Here is a 17,402-nt window from a genome sequence, read left to right as displayed (position 1 = left end):
CAACTGCCATAAAATCCATCTGGTTCACTCATTTTTTCTAGGGGAGAACTGCCTGCATTTGATCCCAGACCCATTGCAATGTGGTTGACTCTGAACTACTCAGATCACAGGCGACTAGCAGTGGACAATAAATGCTAGCCTTGCTTGTAATTCCAACATCACATGATAAATAAATATATTTTAAAAAGAGAAATGGGAAGCACACTGCTATTACCATTTAAAGTGGTAATGTTCCTCAAGAGGTACTTGCCTCCACATTTTCCCCAACCTTGTGATTCTCTTTCCTTCTCTCAAAATAAAGTCACAAACACATCCTGGGACCACTTCAGTGTCAATCACATTCTTTATACATTAGCCAGTCTGCAACAACGTGCAATATCACAAATAAGCCTGATCTTGTCCTCAACTAATCTGCAGGGACTCCCTTCAAATATTGAAAGCACTCAATGCTAACAGGCTTGTTGTCATAGAATGATACAGCACAGGAAGAGGTCAAAGCTTTCTCCTTCAAATAAGCATCTAATTCTCTTTTGGCTGAACATTCCTTTCCCCTGGTCCAACACCACTTCAACAATTGTAGCAGCTCAATTGTCAACTGAGTGAGATTGCCTCTGTGCTTCAACATAGTTAGCAGGGCATTTCGTACATGAGCTGACAGGATCAGTGGTTGATTTGTAAGTGTGACAATTTACACTCATAGTAATATGAAGATCCAAAATAATCTTAATATAGATTATAATCCTGTTGAAGAAGGGAGATAAGGTGTTGAACATTTTTCACCATGCAATCACTAGAACAGAAACAAGAATGCCCAATTTCAGAGGGAACAACAATTTAAACTGCATGAGAAACAGGGTGCTGATTGGTTAGCAAGTGAGCTCTGACTGGTCAAGTGGAGAATGTAGCAGGGAACAATTGTCCCTCAAGGCTTTGTTCTTTCTTTTTGCAAAGGGCAGGTCCTTTATTTATTTGTGGGAAGTGGGCATCACAGACTAGGCAGCATTTATTGCCCATCCCTAATTGCCCAGAGGGCAGTTAAGAGTCAACCACATTGATGTGGAGTCACATGTAGACCAGACCAGGTAAGGATAGCAGTTTTCTTAACTAAAGGACTTAGTGAACCAGATGGGTTTTTCCTGATAATGGACAAGGGATTCATAGTCATCATTAGATTCTTAATTCCAGATATTTCATTGAATTCAAATTCCACCATCTGCTGTGGTGGGATTTGAACCGAGGTTCCAGAATGTCATCTGGGTCTATGGATTAACAGTCCAGTGATAATACCACTAGACCATCGCCTCCCATCCACCTCCGACAGATGTAGCTTCGAGCAAGAACTTAAACCAGGGAAACAATTCATATTTTTCTCAGTGACTTTCCATAGACCAGAGAAAGTCTAGCCCTTGAATAAATGATGTGCACAGGCACAAGCTAATCAATTTGACCACACAATGCCCACTTTTCTGGCACTAAGTGACAGCCCAGCATGGCAGGAGGAATAGTGCCACCTGTCAAATTGGGGATAAAAACAATAACCAATTGATCTTCAGTGCCCAATCCCTCCATATGCTCAAAAATGGATGTTGCCTAGCAGCCCCTGCTCACACTTTGGAAATGGTCAGAATGGCAAATCACTCCAACTCACCTTCAGAGTCAATATCATACATCCCAACAGACTTTGTATATTTGACCAGATCCGAGAGGGCCCGGGACAGCTTCATGGTCTTCTTCTGCCTGCCACTTCTGAAAAAAGAATGAAATGGAAGGACTTGCATTTATATAGGGCCTTTCACAACTTCAGGGTATAGCAAAATGCTTCACAGACTTTGAAGCATTTGTACGTGCGGTTGCTGTTGTAAGAAATCCTGCAGCTAATTCAAACACAGCAAGCCCCCAAGGAAAAACAATGAGTTGAACATTCAGGTAGTGTGTTTTAACATCAGCAGTTAGAGGATAGATAGCGGCTAGACAGTGGGAAGAACTCCCTTTGTTGTCTTTGAAATACTGTCACAGGATATTTTTTGCAATTACTTTAGACGGCAAACAGGCCCTCAGTTTAACATCTGGATGAGACCAACAAGCTGTTTTATAAAAATAGAAGATGATACACTTGGAACACAAAAGGTCATTCAGCCCATCAAACTAATTCCTTCTTAGACCCACAAAGAATCAGACCTCACATTTGAATTGCTCAGGAAAGGTTGTGTCATAATCTTCACTGCCATCTCTTCACTTGGGTAAAGACAAAGCATTTCTGAAGAATGGCCATCTTACCCTGATCTGGCAGTTGCCTTATGGATCTTACAATCTACTCTGCTGCAAACTGACAGACAGAAGCCTCAGGGTGCTGTGAAACTGCTACATTGACTTCTAAGGCCAGTTTTTTGATGGGCATGCTTGCTGAGTGAAACTCTTTCATGGAGGTGAACCCTCGCAAATTTAAGGTCAATATATCGGGAGCCAGGTGGCCTTCCTAAGAATCTATGACATGATTTTATGAGGAGTGAAAGAGGAAGTTTGAGAAACATTGGGACACATCAGATTAAACACAATCCCTGTGTTCCATTTCAATCATCTCTTGTCAGAGTCCTTGCTTGTTTCTAACATTCACACAATTCTTCTCCAAATGATCTGAGGGGTCAGAGTATACTGGGGATCTGAGACAGCAGCATATATCAAAAACCTTTTTAACAGGTCATAAATAACACCTTACAGGGCATTCTCTAAATGGAAGTGATCTTACTGAGCAATTTGAAGAAAATCAGTCCAGCCTATTCAACTTTACATTTCTACGGTCTTATCTTTTTCAACGGGCGTGGAGGAACATATGACTTAGGAATGGGAGCAGGCCATTCAGCCCTTGTGGTCTGTTCTACCATTCAATAAAGTCATGGCTGATCAGTCATGGCCTCTACTCGGTAGTCTTGTCTACCCTAGTTAACTTTGACTCCCTTATTAGTCAGGAATCCATCACTGCCTTAAAAGTTTAAAATGATCTTGCTGCTGCCACAGTCTGAGGAAGAGAGTTCCAAAGAATCAACACACTTCCGAAAGAAAAGAAATTGCTCCTCAATTCTATCTTAAATGGGAGATCCCTTATTTTTAAGCTGTGTCCTCTTGTCCTAATTTCTCCCATAAATCATCACTGCCTCAGTAGATCTCATCACATCACGCCCCTCTGCTTCCAGAACACAGTAAAGGACATGAAAAGTGGAAGGATTTCCAGGGCTACAGGCTAGGTGCAGGGATCTGGGACAAACTTGGTAGCTCTGTCAGACAGCTGGCACAGGCGCAATCGACTGGATGACCTCCTTCTGTGCAATCCCTGGTGTTCAGTGAGCAAGATCTGTCAGCAAAATCAGAGCACCAGACAATAGTATGTAACTCAGATAAAGACTTGCTCAAACTGGGCAGTGCTGCGATCAGATCCTCTCCCCCAAAGCCCCCTGCATCCCCACCCACCACCTTGAGCTCTGTGGCTGGTCCTGGTCGCTGAGAGCCCAAATAGTGGAGATGTACAAGGGAGAATCACAACTTTAATGCCAGGTGTCAAAGGTCAGAGTTATGATCACAGGTTGGAGAAGTTTGGGATTTTCACCCTTGTTATTGATGTGGTTGAGAGGTGATCACGTGAAGATATATCTGGCAGCATAATTGCAAAGCAGTAGTGCAGTAATTTGATCATTGAACAAGTAAGCCAGATGAATGTGAGTTTAAATTTCATTCACAGAAGAAACAGAAGCAGGTTTAGGACAGGTGGCCCGTGGAGGGTTCGCTGCCTTTCAATAAAATTATGGCTAAAGTGACATCACTTTCCCGCCTGTGCCTATAAATCTTACCTCCCATATATTCCAAGTATCTGTTTATGACAGATTTATCAGGTTGAGAATTTTAATTTAGTTAAACATATTCTGGGAATATGAAACAAGCAATCACAAAGGTGTCAGTCTGTTGTAAAATGGTGACAGCTTCACTGATGCCCTTGAGTGAACGAAGCCTCTCATCCTTCCCAAGTCTGGGCATAAATGTGATGCCATAAATAAATAAATAAAGACGGTCAAGATATTTGGGCAATAAATACCAGCCTTGCCACCGTTGACACAAATTAATACATTCCTTTTTGAAAAAGAGAATGGAATAAGTAAATCCAGACCGAGCTGTGAAATAAATTGCCAAGGGGAATCTGATAAAATGCAAATTTAAGACCGATATCAAAACATTTCTTCATTCAACTAATTATGAACATTTAGAATGGACTTCTAGATGAAATGGTAGAGGTGAAAGACATGGAATTATTCAGGCAACAATTGGGTGTTGAGATTAGGACACATTTTTGGCAAATTAACATGGGTGGAATGGCCTCCCTGACCAAGTGAGAGAGATTAGCCTTGCATCTGCTTACTAAACTCTGGAAAACGTGTTCAGATTGCTGATATGTTAAACTTCTTTCCAATAGTTACTCTCCATGGGAGGCTCTTTTTCTCACTAGTGTTAACCATTGACAATCTCTCTGTGTAACTCCTCTCATCGGGATCTCGAGTTTATCTCTACCATTTACCTCATCACGTTCACTGTTGTTCTACATACAGATGCTTGATGATCATGATCTTCCTCATCATCCTCCAAGCTCGATGACTTCTTCATCTTCACTGTCTTTTTCTGCAATAACGATCCGTTAACAGCAGATTAATCTTTGTTTGGCTGAACATGATGAACAGAACATTGACACCACAATGCTCCTGGCAATTACTACTGTCCTGCTGGAGGACTGGTCATGATCCCATTCTATAACGACCATGCCCCTCTCTAGAGCATTGTCATTCTCTATGCGTGACCCTCGACAACAAATACCAGGAAGCTATTTGACTCTGGCAGTCTTCATAGCCCTGATCCTGCCCTCATCTAAATAAGCAGCCATGTTGACTATGCCAGGCAATTGTTCCCCTTTCCAGGTCAAAGAACAACCAAATAGTTAATACCAGGGACCCCTACCCACCACTCTGCCCAACAACGTACCTAGAACTTCTGGCTGGAATAGCTCATTGCTATTGGTGATGCCTTTACCCACTGAGTCACTTGGAAGGCTCCTATGAAGTTATTCAATGTTCTTCCTGTATACAACTTCTCCATTGTGCAGATACAGCCACAGGATGGCTGCATTCAGTTCCAGGAGCCATCTCTATTTCCACACATCATAATCTCAACAGAACCATGCTGGCTGGGCACCATCAAATAGAAAGAGTTTTAAAAAATGTTTGCATTGATATATTGCCTTTCATATCCTGAGAACATCTCAATGTGCCCAGCCAATTAAGCACTTCTGAAGTGTCAACAATTTGGAAATAAGTCATTTTTTGCACAGTAGCTTCCAGAAATGGCATTGTGCAATGAACAAGATCATTGTTTTATTCATGATGTTGGTTGTGGAATATATGTTTTGTCCAGATCATTGGTGTGAACTTCCTGCACTTCTTTCAATATGCCATGGATTTATTTTTCAATGTTGACCTGAGATGGCAGATGGGGTCTCAGTTAGATGCTTTATTCAAAAGGCAGGCCTTGAACAGTACTTCAGTTGAAGAGTTAACCAAGATCACATGCTCAAGTCCTGAATGTGACACTTAAACCCATAATCTCTTACCCTGAGGCCTCAGTATTACCCACACAGCTGTCAATATTTTTGAATCAACTTGTTCAGAGATGTTATTACATAACTCTGGAGGGGGTTGGACTTGAACTCAGGCCTCCTGGCTTAGAGATAACGGCCACCCTAAGCCACAGATATTTTCCTACTCAGAAATGCAATTACAGCCCTTTTGAACTCAAACCTGGAGATATTTTGAATTAACCTGTTCAGATATAGAGTCTTAGAGCTGTATAGCACGGAAATAGACCCTTAGGTCCAACTCGTCCACGCTGACCAAATATCCTAACCGATCTAGTCACATTTGCTACACATTTGGCACATATCCCTCTAAACTCTCCTATTCATATACCCATCCAGATGCCTTTTAAATGCTGTAATTGTACCTGCCTCCACCACTTCCTCTGGCAGCTCGTTCCATACATGTACGACCCTCTGTGTGAAAAAATTGCCCGTCAGGTCCCTTTTAAATCTTTCCCCTCCCACCTTAAACCTATTCTCTCCAATTTTGGATGCCCGTACGCTGGGGGAAAAGACCTTGGCTAACCACCCTATCCATGCTCTTCATTATTTTATAAACTCTATAAGGTCACTCCTCAGCCTCCCAACGGTCCACGGCAAATAGCCCCAGCCTATGCTACAAAACACTTCTGGAGCAGGTGGAACATAAAACCAGGCCTTCTGGATCAGAGGCAGGGACACTATCAGTGCACCAAAAGAGACCTCCCATCAAGCCACAGTTGATATCTCACAATTGACCACTCTACCTGTGCAGAGGTCTTAACAAAACTCCGTTGTAATTGACCTGTTAGTTTGTGCTAGTTGCACCAGTGATGATCATTGTTCCTCTCTTAACAGCGTAAACTCTCAGCCAAAGAGTTCCATCTGTACACTCACTCTGCACCATCCCAACAGCACCAGCCCCCACTGACCTTACGCTTGGAGAAACTGCCAATGAAAGACCGACTGTGTCTCTTGTTAGTGGTTGGATCTTCTCCAGAGTCAGTTCCATCTTCAACTTTACTCTAACAGGGGAAGAGATACAGGCACACAGTCAAAATAGAGACAGACACACAGAGTACACTAGGTAGATACAGAGAGAGAATGAACAAATGTGGACAGCACACACACACACACACACACACACACACACACACACACACACACACACACACACACACACACACCCGGAAGGAAGAGACACAGGCAGAGAGATACATAAACATAAAGTGAACCAGAGAGAGACAAACACACAACCAGAGACAGAATTCCAAATGGAGAACCACAAAAAAATACACAAACAGAGAATGACCCAGAGCGAGAGAGCAGTACATGCACACACAATAAACAGAAAAAAATGTAGTTACAAATGATCAGAGAAGTGCATGGGGCATTCATACAGAGAACACAAAAGAAGATTAAAGAAAGCAGAGAAAGGCACATGAACAGCGAGAGCAACAGAAAATCACTTGCAGAATGAGAAAGAGACAGAGACAAAGAGAGACATCGGGGAGAATCATAGGAAAAGAATAGACAAGGATTAGGCACAGAATTATATCTTTTGAAATGATAAGTTAAATGAATATGAATTACAGCCAGTGTGACACAGTTTCTGTTTACAATCTGTCCACCCACTGCACTTTAATCACCGTGAGGATACAAAAACTTTGAGAGATTAAAATATACATTCCCACTTTGAATCCAACAGTAGCACTGAGGCTTTCAGCTCAGACAATGTACAATATAGTCGTGCCAGCAGTCTGAAAGTTATCGCCCTCACAACGCTCCTCATCCACTGTATCAGTGCAATAATTGTCTGGCATCTGAAAAAAGCCAGCAGACATACAGATGCCACACAGAAATGGGACAAAGGTCCTGAGAATCATTTAATTCTATCATGGAGCTCACATTTATACATCATTTTTTATGACACCTGACATCCCAAAGTGAGCAATGAAGTACTTTTCAATCTGTTCCCTGTTGTAATGTTGGAAATGCCATTGCTGAATTGTGCGCAGCAAGTTTCCACAAAAAAACGTGAAAAATCATTTTTCTGTAAGTGTTAAGAGGAAAGTGAAAGATGGAATTTTATAATGTATATTATATGTAACGTAAAATGCAAAGGAAATATGTTTCTATATAGAATGAATACAGAAGCACTTTCCATAGCTTATACTTTGCCAAGTTTAGCTGACCTGATTTTTAAAGGTGTTATATTCACCAAATATTGGCCTAGACATCACGGAAAACTTGTCTGTTATCTTGGACGTACTGCCACGGGATCTTTTATGTTCATTGAGAGGTGATGGGGCCTAGAAAATAGCATGTCCAACAGTGCCGTACTGGAGTGTAAGACATTATTTTTGGGTTCAAGTCAGTGGACTGCAACTATGAATCTGCAGTTATCTAACTCGGAGACAGGACTGCTACCCATGAAGCCACAGTTGACTGCTAAGTGTTAAGACTGCAAAAGGGTTTGACAGGTTATTCATAGAGAAGATGATTTCAAAACTAACGGCCATTGACATGATAGCCATGAATAAAACTAATAACTCATTTTAATTAGACAGGGATGAGAATGTGGAATTTGTTACCTCAGGGAGTGGTTGAAGAGAACAGCATGGAAGTATTTAAGGAGAATATATAGGAGCATATGATGCAGACATAATAACAGAAAAGCTATGTTGATAGAATGAGGTATGGGAGGAGGCTTTTCTAGAGCATAAATATGCATAGACCTGTTGGGTTAAATAGCTTGTTTTTGTTCTTTAAATTCCATGTTCAAACACTGCATTTTAAAAAGCCTTCACTCTCTGCCATGTCTCCCTGACGCTGTGGCCTGAACCAGGGTGGATTCTGACAGCACAACAATGAGCTCTGGAGGATTTGTCAAAGCTGCCTGGCTCCTCACTGTCTCGCTTGCTTCCCTGCGGTCTCCAGGGTCTCAGATCAGCTCAGTCTTCACCATTCATTAAATCCAGCACAATCGCAGTCTAGCACTGCTCCTTCTAAGTAGTGGCTGGTCTTAAAGTTCCATTGTAGCCCAGTTACAATTACTTTCCATCATGCCTGTTCAGGCTGTAGTCAGGCTTATTTATTGGCTTCATGTGATTTCATACGTAATACTCACAGAGTGACAATTACTGTCCATCTTTGTTTCTCTGAAGGGAGATTCAACCGTGCCGTGGGTTCAAATCTGACAAATAAGAGACTTGAATACAAAATACAGGTGGATATTTCCCAGTTAGGGGGTAAAAAAGTGTGGAGCTGGATGAACACAGCAGGTCAAGCAGCATCAGAGGAGCAGGAAAGCTGACGTTTTGGGTCTGGACTCTGCTTGAAGAAGAGTCCAGACCCGAAACGTCAGCTTTCCTGCTCCTCTGATGCTGCTTGACCTGCTGCGTTCATCCAGCTCTGCACCTTGTTATCTCAGATTCTCCAGCATCGGCAGTCCCCACTATCTCTGGATATTTCCCAGTGCTGGGACTGAGGGAATACTGCACTGCTGAAAGTTCCGTCTGTGGACTTGGGACTTAATACACAACTTTCCAATTCAGAGGCATGAATACGCAGATCTACAACTGCCACAATTAACAAGTGTTACTGTGGAGGCCAAGTCATTAAGTGTCATTAAGACAGAGATAAGCAGGTTCTTGATTAGTAAGGGGGTCAAGGGTTACAGGGAGAAAGCAGGAGAACAGAGTTGAGAGAGGGAGTGGGCTCTTAGGATCAAATGGAATAATTCTTCTCCTATGTTTCCTGTTCCTATTTCTAGCTTGCTTCAATTGAACCTTAGAGACAGCGATGTACTCTTCACAGGTTCTTTTACTGTTAGTCATGAGGACAGTTCAAGGTACAACCAACTTACCCCAGACTTTTCCATTGTAGACACGGACCCAGAGCTGCAGTTCTCCTATTAAGAGAGAGAAAAATTCATGTGAGTCAAAAAGGATTGGATGTATTCAATGCTAACTCAGTGAATCAGCTTAAATCCATGATGAAAGATTTTTGCCATCCATATCAAAAGATATGCACCAAGGCAGGTGGATGGAGTTAAGGCACAGATGACCTCACTGAAGGGTGGAACAGGTTCCATGGCCTCCTCCCATTTCTCTGAGTGTAGCAACTCTACATTAACCACATACAAGAGTGAGGAACAGAATCTATTCACATCAGTCTCATCCATGCATTCATGATTGTAGAATAGCTGTGTATTTCAGCCAGATTCTTTCTATGCAATCTTATGGCTTCAGTTTAATGTCCCTCCAAACAGCAACACCTCCAATAGGCAGGTTCTGCTCAGGCCTCCTCTTTAGAGTACTGGAAGCAGTATGGATTTTTCTTGCAAAGCTTGTGGACAGTAGTCAGTGAATTAGTCTCCAGTTGTACTGTCGGTTCAGTGGGTAAAGAGGAACTGTTTACAAACAATACAAGGGTCTAATACTCCAGAGGAATTTGCTCCCATATATGAACAGGAAATCAAAATAGTTTTGCCACTGTCTCAAACTGGCTGTTTAACAAGTTTTGATTAATCATACATACTTTATTGTCCTTTCCCACTGATTGCAGTCAGACTTCAACTTTGAAAGGGATATGGACAGGGTAACATACCCCAGTGTCCTAACCTGGAAATGACATGGAGAATACTGCATGTCAGGAATACAGACCCTCACTATTTGATCATAAGGTACAGGGTGACGAGGGAAGGGGGCGATGGAATTTCCTACATATGCCTTTTCTCTGGAATTTCTGCAATCAGTACTGAGACCAAGTGCAACATTCCCCATAAATCCAAAAAATATGCTGCTACTAATTGCGCTATAGTTACTGACTGAGGCTCCAGGCCCTTCTCAAACACAGGTTGTACTGACTTATCCTGCAGTATCACAGCATTGCTTCTCATCACAGATATTGAATCATCATGGCCTGAGCACTATTAGCCTTTCAACCCCAGTTCACTCAGGCCAAATCCCTTTCTGCATCACCGGACTTGCTCTTTATTTCCATTCAGAACCTTGTCTTTAACGTATCATCATCCGTTCTGTCCTTACTCTGGATGACCTTCCACATCACCCCTTTAGCCTTCATGGCCTCTAATCAGCACCTACATGGACTGATGTGCTCCCAGGCTCACCATTTGTTGCTGTTTGAAGTGTAGTCATGGCCTGGGCGATTGGCTAGGCCTGAGCTATTCCTTTTCACAAGAGATAAGATAGCACCTGTCTGCAGCCCAGAGGCTTCTTCAGAGGTACACTAGCTGGAGACAAGCTGTGAACAACTACATCAAACCAGCATCAATCAGGATTACCTCCCTTTGTAATTTTCAGATGGGGCAGAAACATGCCTCTCTGCTAGATAGGGAACTCAAGAACACTTGAACACCAGGTCAACAGCACAGCAGTCTGGGAAAAACATGTCTCTGCTGGCACACTCTGCACGGAGATAACATCATCACAGGCCTTTTATCTCCAAGCTCACAACTAAAAACATACCAGGACAATCCATGTTTGTGTGTGTAGGTCAGCCACTCCTCACCACTCTCCCCTTATTATTCACAACATAATGGGGCGATAACATTGTCCGCCAATAGGAAATGGGAGTGTAGTCTGCTCAAAGTGACAGTCAGTGCTGCTGGAGAGGCTGGAGATACAAACACTGAGTGGGGGTATTATCACTATAATAATAGGTTGCACTGTCCCCTGTGGGAGAACCTCAGTCACTCAGAGCAGATCAAGCCGTGTTACCAAGGCAGTTTCCAGTTCCCCTATTTCATCAAGTTACAGCCCCTGCATCTGGAAACACACTATCCAGTCTGGACGGTAGGCAGATGAGCTAAAATCTGGATATGGGGATCGAGTACAAACCCAGATGATAGTTACTGTCCAATACTGTACTCTACAACAAGAGAAGTGAAGCACTCCAGGTCACTTCCTGGCCGCTTCTATGCCTGAATTTGGGTCAGCACTTTTGGGAGTAACAGGAATCATAAAAAAATTGAGAAAAGGTGGGTTAGGCCTCCACTCAATCACCCTCAGCATTGCCCTGGAGTGCCCAGGAATCAAAGATCAAAGAGCAAAAATCTGAGGAGAAAAATTACATTTATTTTCTTTTCAGTGAGAGGAGGAACTGCTGATGCTGGAGATTCTGAGATAACACGGTGTGAAGCTGGATGAACACAGCAGGCCAAGCAGCATCAGAGGAGCAGGAAAGCTGACGTTTCAGGTCTGGACTCTTCTTCAGAAATGGGGGAGGGGAAGGGGATTCTGAAATAAATAGGGAGAGAGGGGGAGGCGGATGGAAAATGGATAAAGGAGCAGATAGGTGGAGAGGAGATGGACATGTCAAGGAGGTGGGGATGGAGCCAGTAAAGGTGAGTGTAGGCGGGGAGTTTATTTTCCTTTACGTTTTCTTTGAATTATTTTACTTATTACCTATTAAAATATTGGAGATGGTGAGATGCCGATGTCTGATTGGACATGGTAGCTGGGGTTTGGAAGGCACATGACAAGGCTTCCAAGAACATGACTAACTAGCATTGGGAGCCTTACCTATCTCTCATACGATATTCCATCCATAAATTTGCTAAAGACAACTGCCAAGCATTGTTGAAGAACCATTGAACCTGCTGCAATTGTAATTCAAAATCCCACAGGCCAAGCCTGTTGAGTATAATTACACTGAGTGCTAAACGAAACAGAAGTGGATGAGCTTAAGGTGTTGTATGTTAAAGCTCATTTCAGCTTTAATAAAGCACATCATTTGAATTGTAATTGCAGATCTTATCGTTTCAATTAGAACTTTGTGCAGCTTGTGGAGGCTTGTGTTGTGAATTGCCCTGTAATTACTGATAAGTGAGCTTAGGGAAAGCAAAACATCATTTGTCACTGTTAAAGGATAGGATTAAAGTGGTGTTTAAAATGTTAAAAGGATTTGACTGAGGAGATATAGAGAAAGTAATTTCTCTGGTGGAGTGTCAAGAGCAAAGGATACAGTCCAAAACTTAGAATGGGGATTTTCAGAAATGAATCCAGGAAGGGTTTTTTTTCACACATAGGGTGGTGGAAATCCAGAACTCTCGCCCATAGAGGACTCTGGACATTGGGGGTCAATTGGTTTTTTCAAAACTGAGATTGATATGGCTTTTGTTAAAGGAAGAGAGGACTTAACATTATACTTTGACTTTCACAACCTCAGGGAGTCCTGAGCTGTTTATGAAGTGTATCTACTTTTATAACATAAGAATCATGGCAGCCAATTTATAGACAGCAAGCTCCCACAACAGCAATTTTACAATAACTGGATAATCAGTGTGAGTGATGCTTAATGATGTTATGGATGTGTGGGAGAGAAATAGTGCTCTGTTGCATTCGCCCTGACAGAACATACAAGACTTTGGTTTAATATCTTTCCAAAAGCTGGTATTTCTGACAGTGTAATCCCCTTACACCCTGCAGCACACCACTATCTGGATGTTGTGTTCTTAATCCCTGCAGTCGACTTTCAATTTGCAACTTTCCAACTCCATAGTTGTCCATAGAGCATGAAGCAATATTTTGATCACCTGATAACTGATTTGTCTCTTTAAGGCTGTGCCTGAAGTAGCAAACACATTTGGTCTGTCAGAAGGGTAAGTGCAAAGTTTAGGCTCCAGCTCAATCCTTATCGCAGGTCCAAATACACAAATTCAACACAACATGTACAAAACAGGGCAAATACACAAATTCCCCTCAACGTGGAAAAGCAAATATACAAACTCAACACAACAGGCACACAACAAGCTAACCTCTGACATTTACAAGATGGGGCAAACCCACTTCTCCCAACCTGACATGTACAGGATAGTCAGGAACCACGGCCACTCAATGCATGTAGGGCTGGTCAAACATACAAAAACCACTCCCTCTCCCTGATGTGTTCACTGTAAATAATAGAATAGTCCCTGAAGTGTACAGGACAATTCAAATACATGATGGCCCTCCCCACATTAGCTCAAGCAATGTGGCTCATGATTTCAGAAGAAAATTTCAGAAGGACCTCTCACTCTGAGCCTGCTTTCTGCTTTTCCTCCATCGTCTTATAGCCATTACTGCAAGTCAACTGATACAGGACAGATAATTAGTACCATTACTGTTTAAAACTAGCTTTGTTGTGTGAGTGGAATGAATTTCTCAACTAAATCACACATGTATTGCAGGACATTATGCCAGTATAATTGTAGTTATTTTATCATCATTGCACACCAAATTCATCTCACTCAACATTCCTATCCTCACTGAGTTACAATGGTTCCTGATCCCACAATATTTACATTCTTTCATGGCCTCATCCCTGCCTAACCCTGTAATCTCCTCCAACTCTACAATCATCTCAGAATTTGACCTCATGCCTGCTCTGATTACCTTAACTTCACTATTGATGGCTCTGCACCCAGCTGCCTCGACACTAAACTCTGGTAGTGATTCTTGAACCTCTTTTTTTCTCGACTTCTTTCTCCTCGTTTCAGAGGATCCTGAACACCTACCTCCTTAACTGATGTTTTGGTGACCAAGTCACAACTTTTCCCTCTTTGATTCAGTATACCTCTTTTCTTAATAATGTGCCTCTGACCTTTTTGTTTTATATAAAAGCAAGTTGTTTTTCCATTGTCATACAACAGAAATAGTTTACCCTTAAATAATTACTATACCATAATGGATACGGAGAGGGACATCCAGGTAACTTCATGCAGCCATCAGAACTACTGATACCACTGTAAAATCTGCCAACAATATCGTTTCAAGTTCTGAAGAAGAATCCTATCAAACTTGAGAAGTTTAGACGCTGTCAGACCTGCTGAGTTTCTCCAGCATTTTCTGTTTGCTCAGATTTCCAACATCAGCAGTATTTTGCCTTCACTTTAACTTCTTTTGTTAGCCATCCTGACACAAAATTCCAAATTAATTTTCATTCCAAATGTATATATAAATTATTTCTATGTTTACTTACTATCATGAATATAAGCTAATACAATTTCCTAATCTACCTTAATCAACTTGTCTCTTAAGGCTTTGCAACTTTGTTTAATTGACTGGCTATTGTTTCAGACTGAGCCATTTAACTTACAATCTTAATATGAAATGTAATTACGTCATGATCACTCTGCCACAGAGTATCCTTTACTATAAGATTAATAATTAACCCTGCCAAATTACACAATGCTGGAGGTGAAATGGTCTGTTCCCAGTTGCTGTTTTAAAAGATTGTTCTAGAAAAGTCTCAAGTGCATTTCATGTTCTTGTGTTCCAAGCTATTCCTGCCAATCTGACATGCAGACAGACTATACAAAGATATTCACACAGTTTCTGGTGACCCATTTCAATTGAATAAAAATTGGCATTTATTATATAATACAGACTTTCACAAGGAACTTTACATGAGCAATTGCCAAACTTGCACCATGCAACATTCAGAAATATTATTTAGATGATTAAAAGTTGCTCAAAATGCACAATTTAAGATGAGTTTTAAATAGGAAGAAAGAGCGTGAGACAGGGAGAGGCAGAGCGGTTCAGCCTAGGAATTTCAAAACATTAGAGCCTCTATCCCTGAAGGCATATCCATCAATGATAAAGCAATAGTAAACAGGGATGCATAAGAAGCCAGAACTGGAAGAACACAAAGATCTCAAAGGGTTGTAAGCTTGGAAGAGGTTATTAACAGTCAGATGAGATATTGAGCAAGTGGACTTAAATTTACTATTGCCAGTGACTCAACAGGGCAATGGAAATTGGCCACATATTTTGCACCAAGTATGAGTTTCTGCTGATTCATCCTATGCTTACAGCCAATTTCACCCAGCCTCACCACTTGGTTTGGAATTCCCCTCAGATGCCAATGGGGAATATTTCTGGATGATACAACTCACAGAGTCTGTGTAAAAGTGAATGGACCTTGGAAACTGAATATCGAAAAGAGGGGCTTTCATTTTTATAACACCCTTCACTTCATCCCAATGTGTGTTACAGCCAGTAAGGTATTTTATGAAGTGTAGTTCCTAATATAATGTAGAAAGCAATGCACCTATGTTGCACACAGAAGGTCCTGCAAAAAAAATAACAACTGGATAATTTGATTTTTGTGAAGTTGATTAATGGTAAATACTGGGCAGACCATCGGGGGATATATACCCTGCTCTTCATAGAAATGGTGTCGCAGAATTTCTCAAATCCATCCCAGCGGGAAAACAAGGGAGACAGCCCCCCGGACAAGGCATCATCTCCATCACTACTGGCTTGGGACAAACATTCACGACTTTGTGCTTGAGTATCTGTTGTAAAATCATCATCTTCTAAACTTGGGGTAAGCATGTTTCCCACTGAGTCATTGCTGACAAGGAATGTTTACGTCAAACTGAAAGAATTGAGGTGCCCTGGGCTGGTGCCATGTGTGAGATGTTGGTGGTGGCGGCTGGGGGAGGGAAGGGTAGAGGAAGAGTTGGGTTACCTTCTTTGAGTCTGATTTCTGACACAGTTTCCCTGCTTGAGGGATGGCATTCACACTGAAGCTGTCCGGATCTTCCCGGTCTCTGATTTTCGATTCCTTCAGCAGTGAATCGAGCTTCTTCTTAGCCACACTCTCTACATGTTTCCTGTTGGCCACAGCCTATTCGTAAAGAGATAAGAGACAGCGTTACTGGGGCCAACCTACCTGCCGGAAGATGAAAAAGACACCAAAACGGGAAATGTATCAAGAAAGGAAGAACAAAGGTGAAGGGGGCAAGGGAAAGAGTCATACACTACTTTTCAAATAGATTTTAAGTCCTGTGATAAACTACTATATTATGGGATGGCATGGACATGCAGTTTGATGAGTTCCATGCACAGAAGAACCTCCACATCAACCATGGGAGTCTCTAATGGACAATGGAAATGTGGACAGACAAACAAGCAACTCTCTATGCTTCTCTCAATTGTAACTCACAACAAGCAGTCCAGGAAGATACTTGCCTTGGGGATGGCAAACTAAATCTTTCATCAGTTTCAATGAAGGCCATCGTCCTAAAATGTTAATCTTGCATTCTCCCTCTCTCTACAAATGATACCTGACCTGCAATATGTTTTCTAGTATTGCTGGTTTTTATTTCAGCAATCTCACTTTTTGTGGAACAGAGTGACTTTGCTTGGTGTCAAAGTGAAGGACCTGTGCTCCACCCATTCAAACCAAATGTAGTCCCTGCACAATTGAAGAGGCAGTGGGCAGTAGGTGGGGAGGGGTGAGGGGGAATGGGGATAATAGAGGTTCAATTGCGTCACCACATATTTTGATGTAATGTTATCACATTGTGGATGGAAACCTTTAATGTGACCGGAACATCTTTTCCTCAAGCTGCCTCCACTGCATTGGGGAACAAATTGACCATCGCAACCTAAAGAGACAATCTCATAATTCACCATCTTTCATCCTGAGCTGCCTCTCCTCTCAGGTATAAGCATACTTGGAATCATTAGATCCCGTAGGACAGAAGGGCTGTCACTCCTGTGCTGTCTGTTTGAGGTCTACAACTAGTCCCCATTCACCTCAGGAATCTAAGTTAATTTGACATGTCCACAAAGACTCTTACCAATTTTTATAGATGCACCATAGAAAGCATCCTATCTGGATGCATCACAGCATTGTGTGGCAACTGCTCTGCCCAAGATTGCAAGACACTACAAGGAGCCATGGAACAGCCCAGTCCATGACACAAACGAGCCTCTCATCCACTGACTCCATCTAC

At 42.0% G+C, this 17,402-nt stretch overlaps 1 protein-coding gene and 1 long non-coding RNA gene across 2 annotated transcripts in view; one reads left to right on the top strand and one right to left on the bottom strand.

Annotated features, from left to right (window-relative positions):
- The window catches only part of plch2a (phospholipase C, eta 2a), a 144,829-nt gene that overhangs the window by 45,908 nt on the left and 81,519 nt on the right, over positions 1–17,402 (bottom strand). Inside the window, exons 11-15 of the mRNA XM_059655609.1 lie at positions 16,130–16,288; positions 9,516–9,560; positions 6,580–6,672; positions 4,562–4,662; positions 1,649–1,746 (exon numbers count right to left, since the gene is read on the bottom strand). Coding sequence (XP_059511592.1) covers positions 1,649–1,746; positions 4,562–4,662; positions 6,580–6,672; positions 9,516–9,560; positions 16,130–16,288 — 496 coding nt within the window. The remainder of the gene's footprint in view (positions 1–1,648; positions 1,747–4,561; positions 4,663–6,579; positions 6,673–9,515; positions 9,561–16,129; positions 16,289–17,402) is intronic.
- The window catches only part of LOC132211094 (uncharacterized), a 130,071-nt gene that overhangs the window by 61,947 nt on the left and 50,722 nt on the right, over positions 1–17,402 (top strand). The window contains exon 2 of the long non-coding RNA XR_009447402.1: positions 11,762–11,869. This is a non-coding gene — a long non-coding RNA (uncharacterized LOC132211094). The remainder of the gene's footprint in view (positions 1–11,761; positions 11,870–17,402) is intronic.

Source organism: Stegostoma tigrinum, chromosome 28 (assembly GCF_030684315.1).
Source record: "Stegostoma tigrinum isolate sSteTig4 chromosome 28, sSteTig4.hap1, whole genome shotgun sequence".
Lineage (NCBI taxonomy): Eukaryota > Metazoa > Chordata > Chondrichthyes > Orectolobiformes > Stegostomatidae > Stegostoma > Stegostoma tigrinum.
This window is presented reverse-complemented; position numbering and strand designations above follow the sequence as displayed.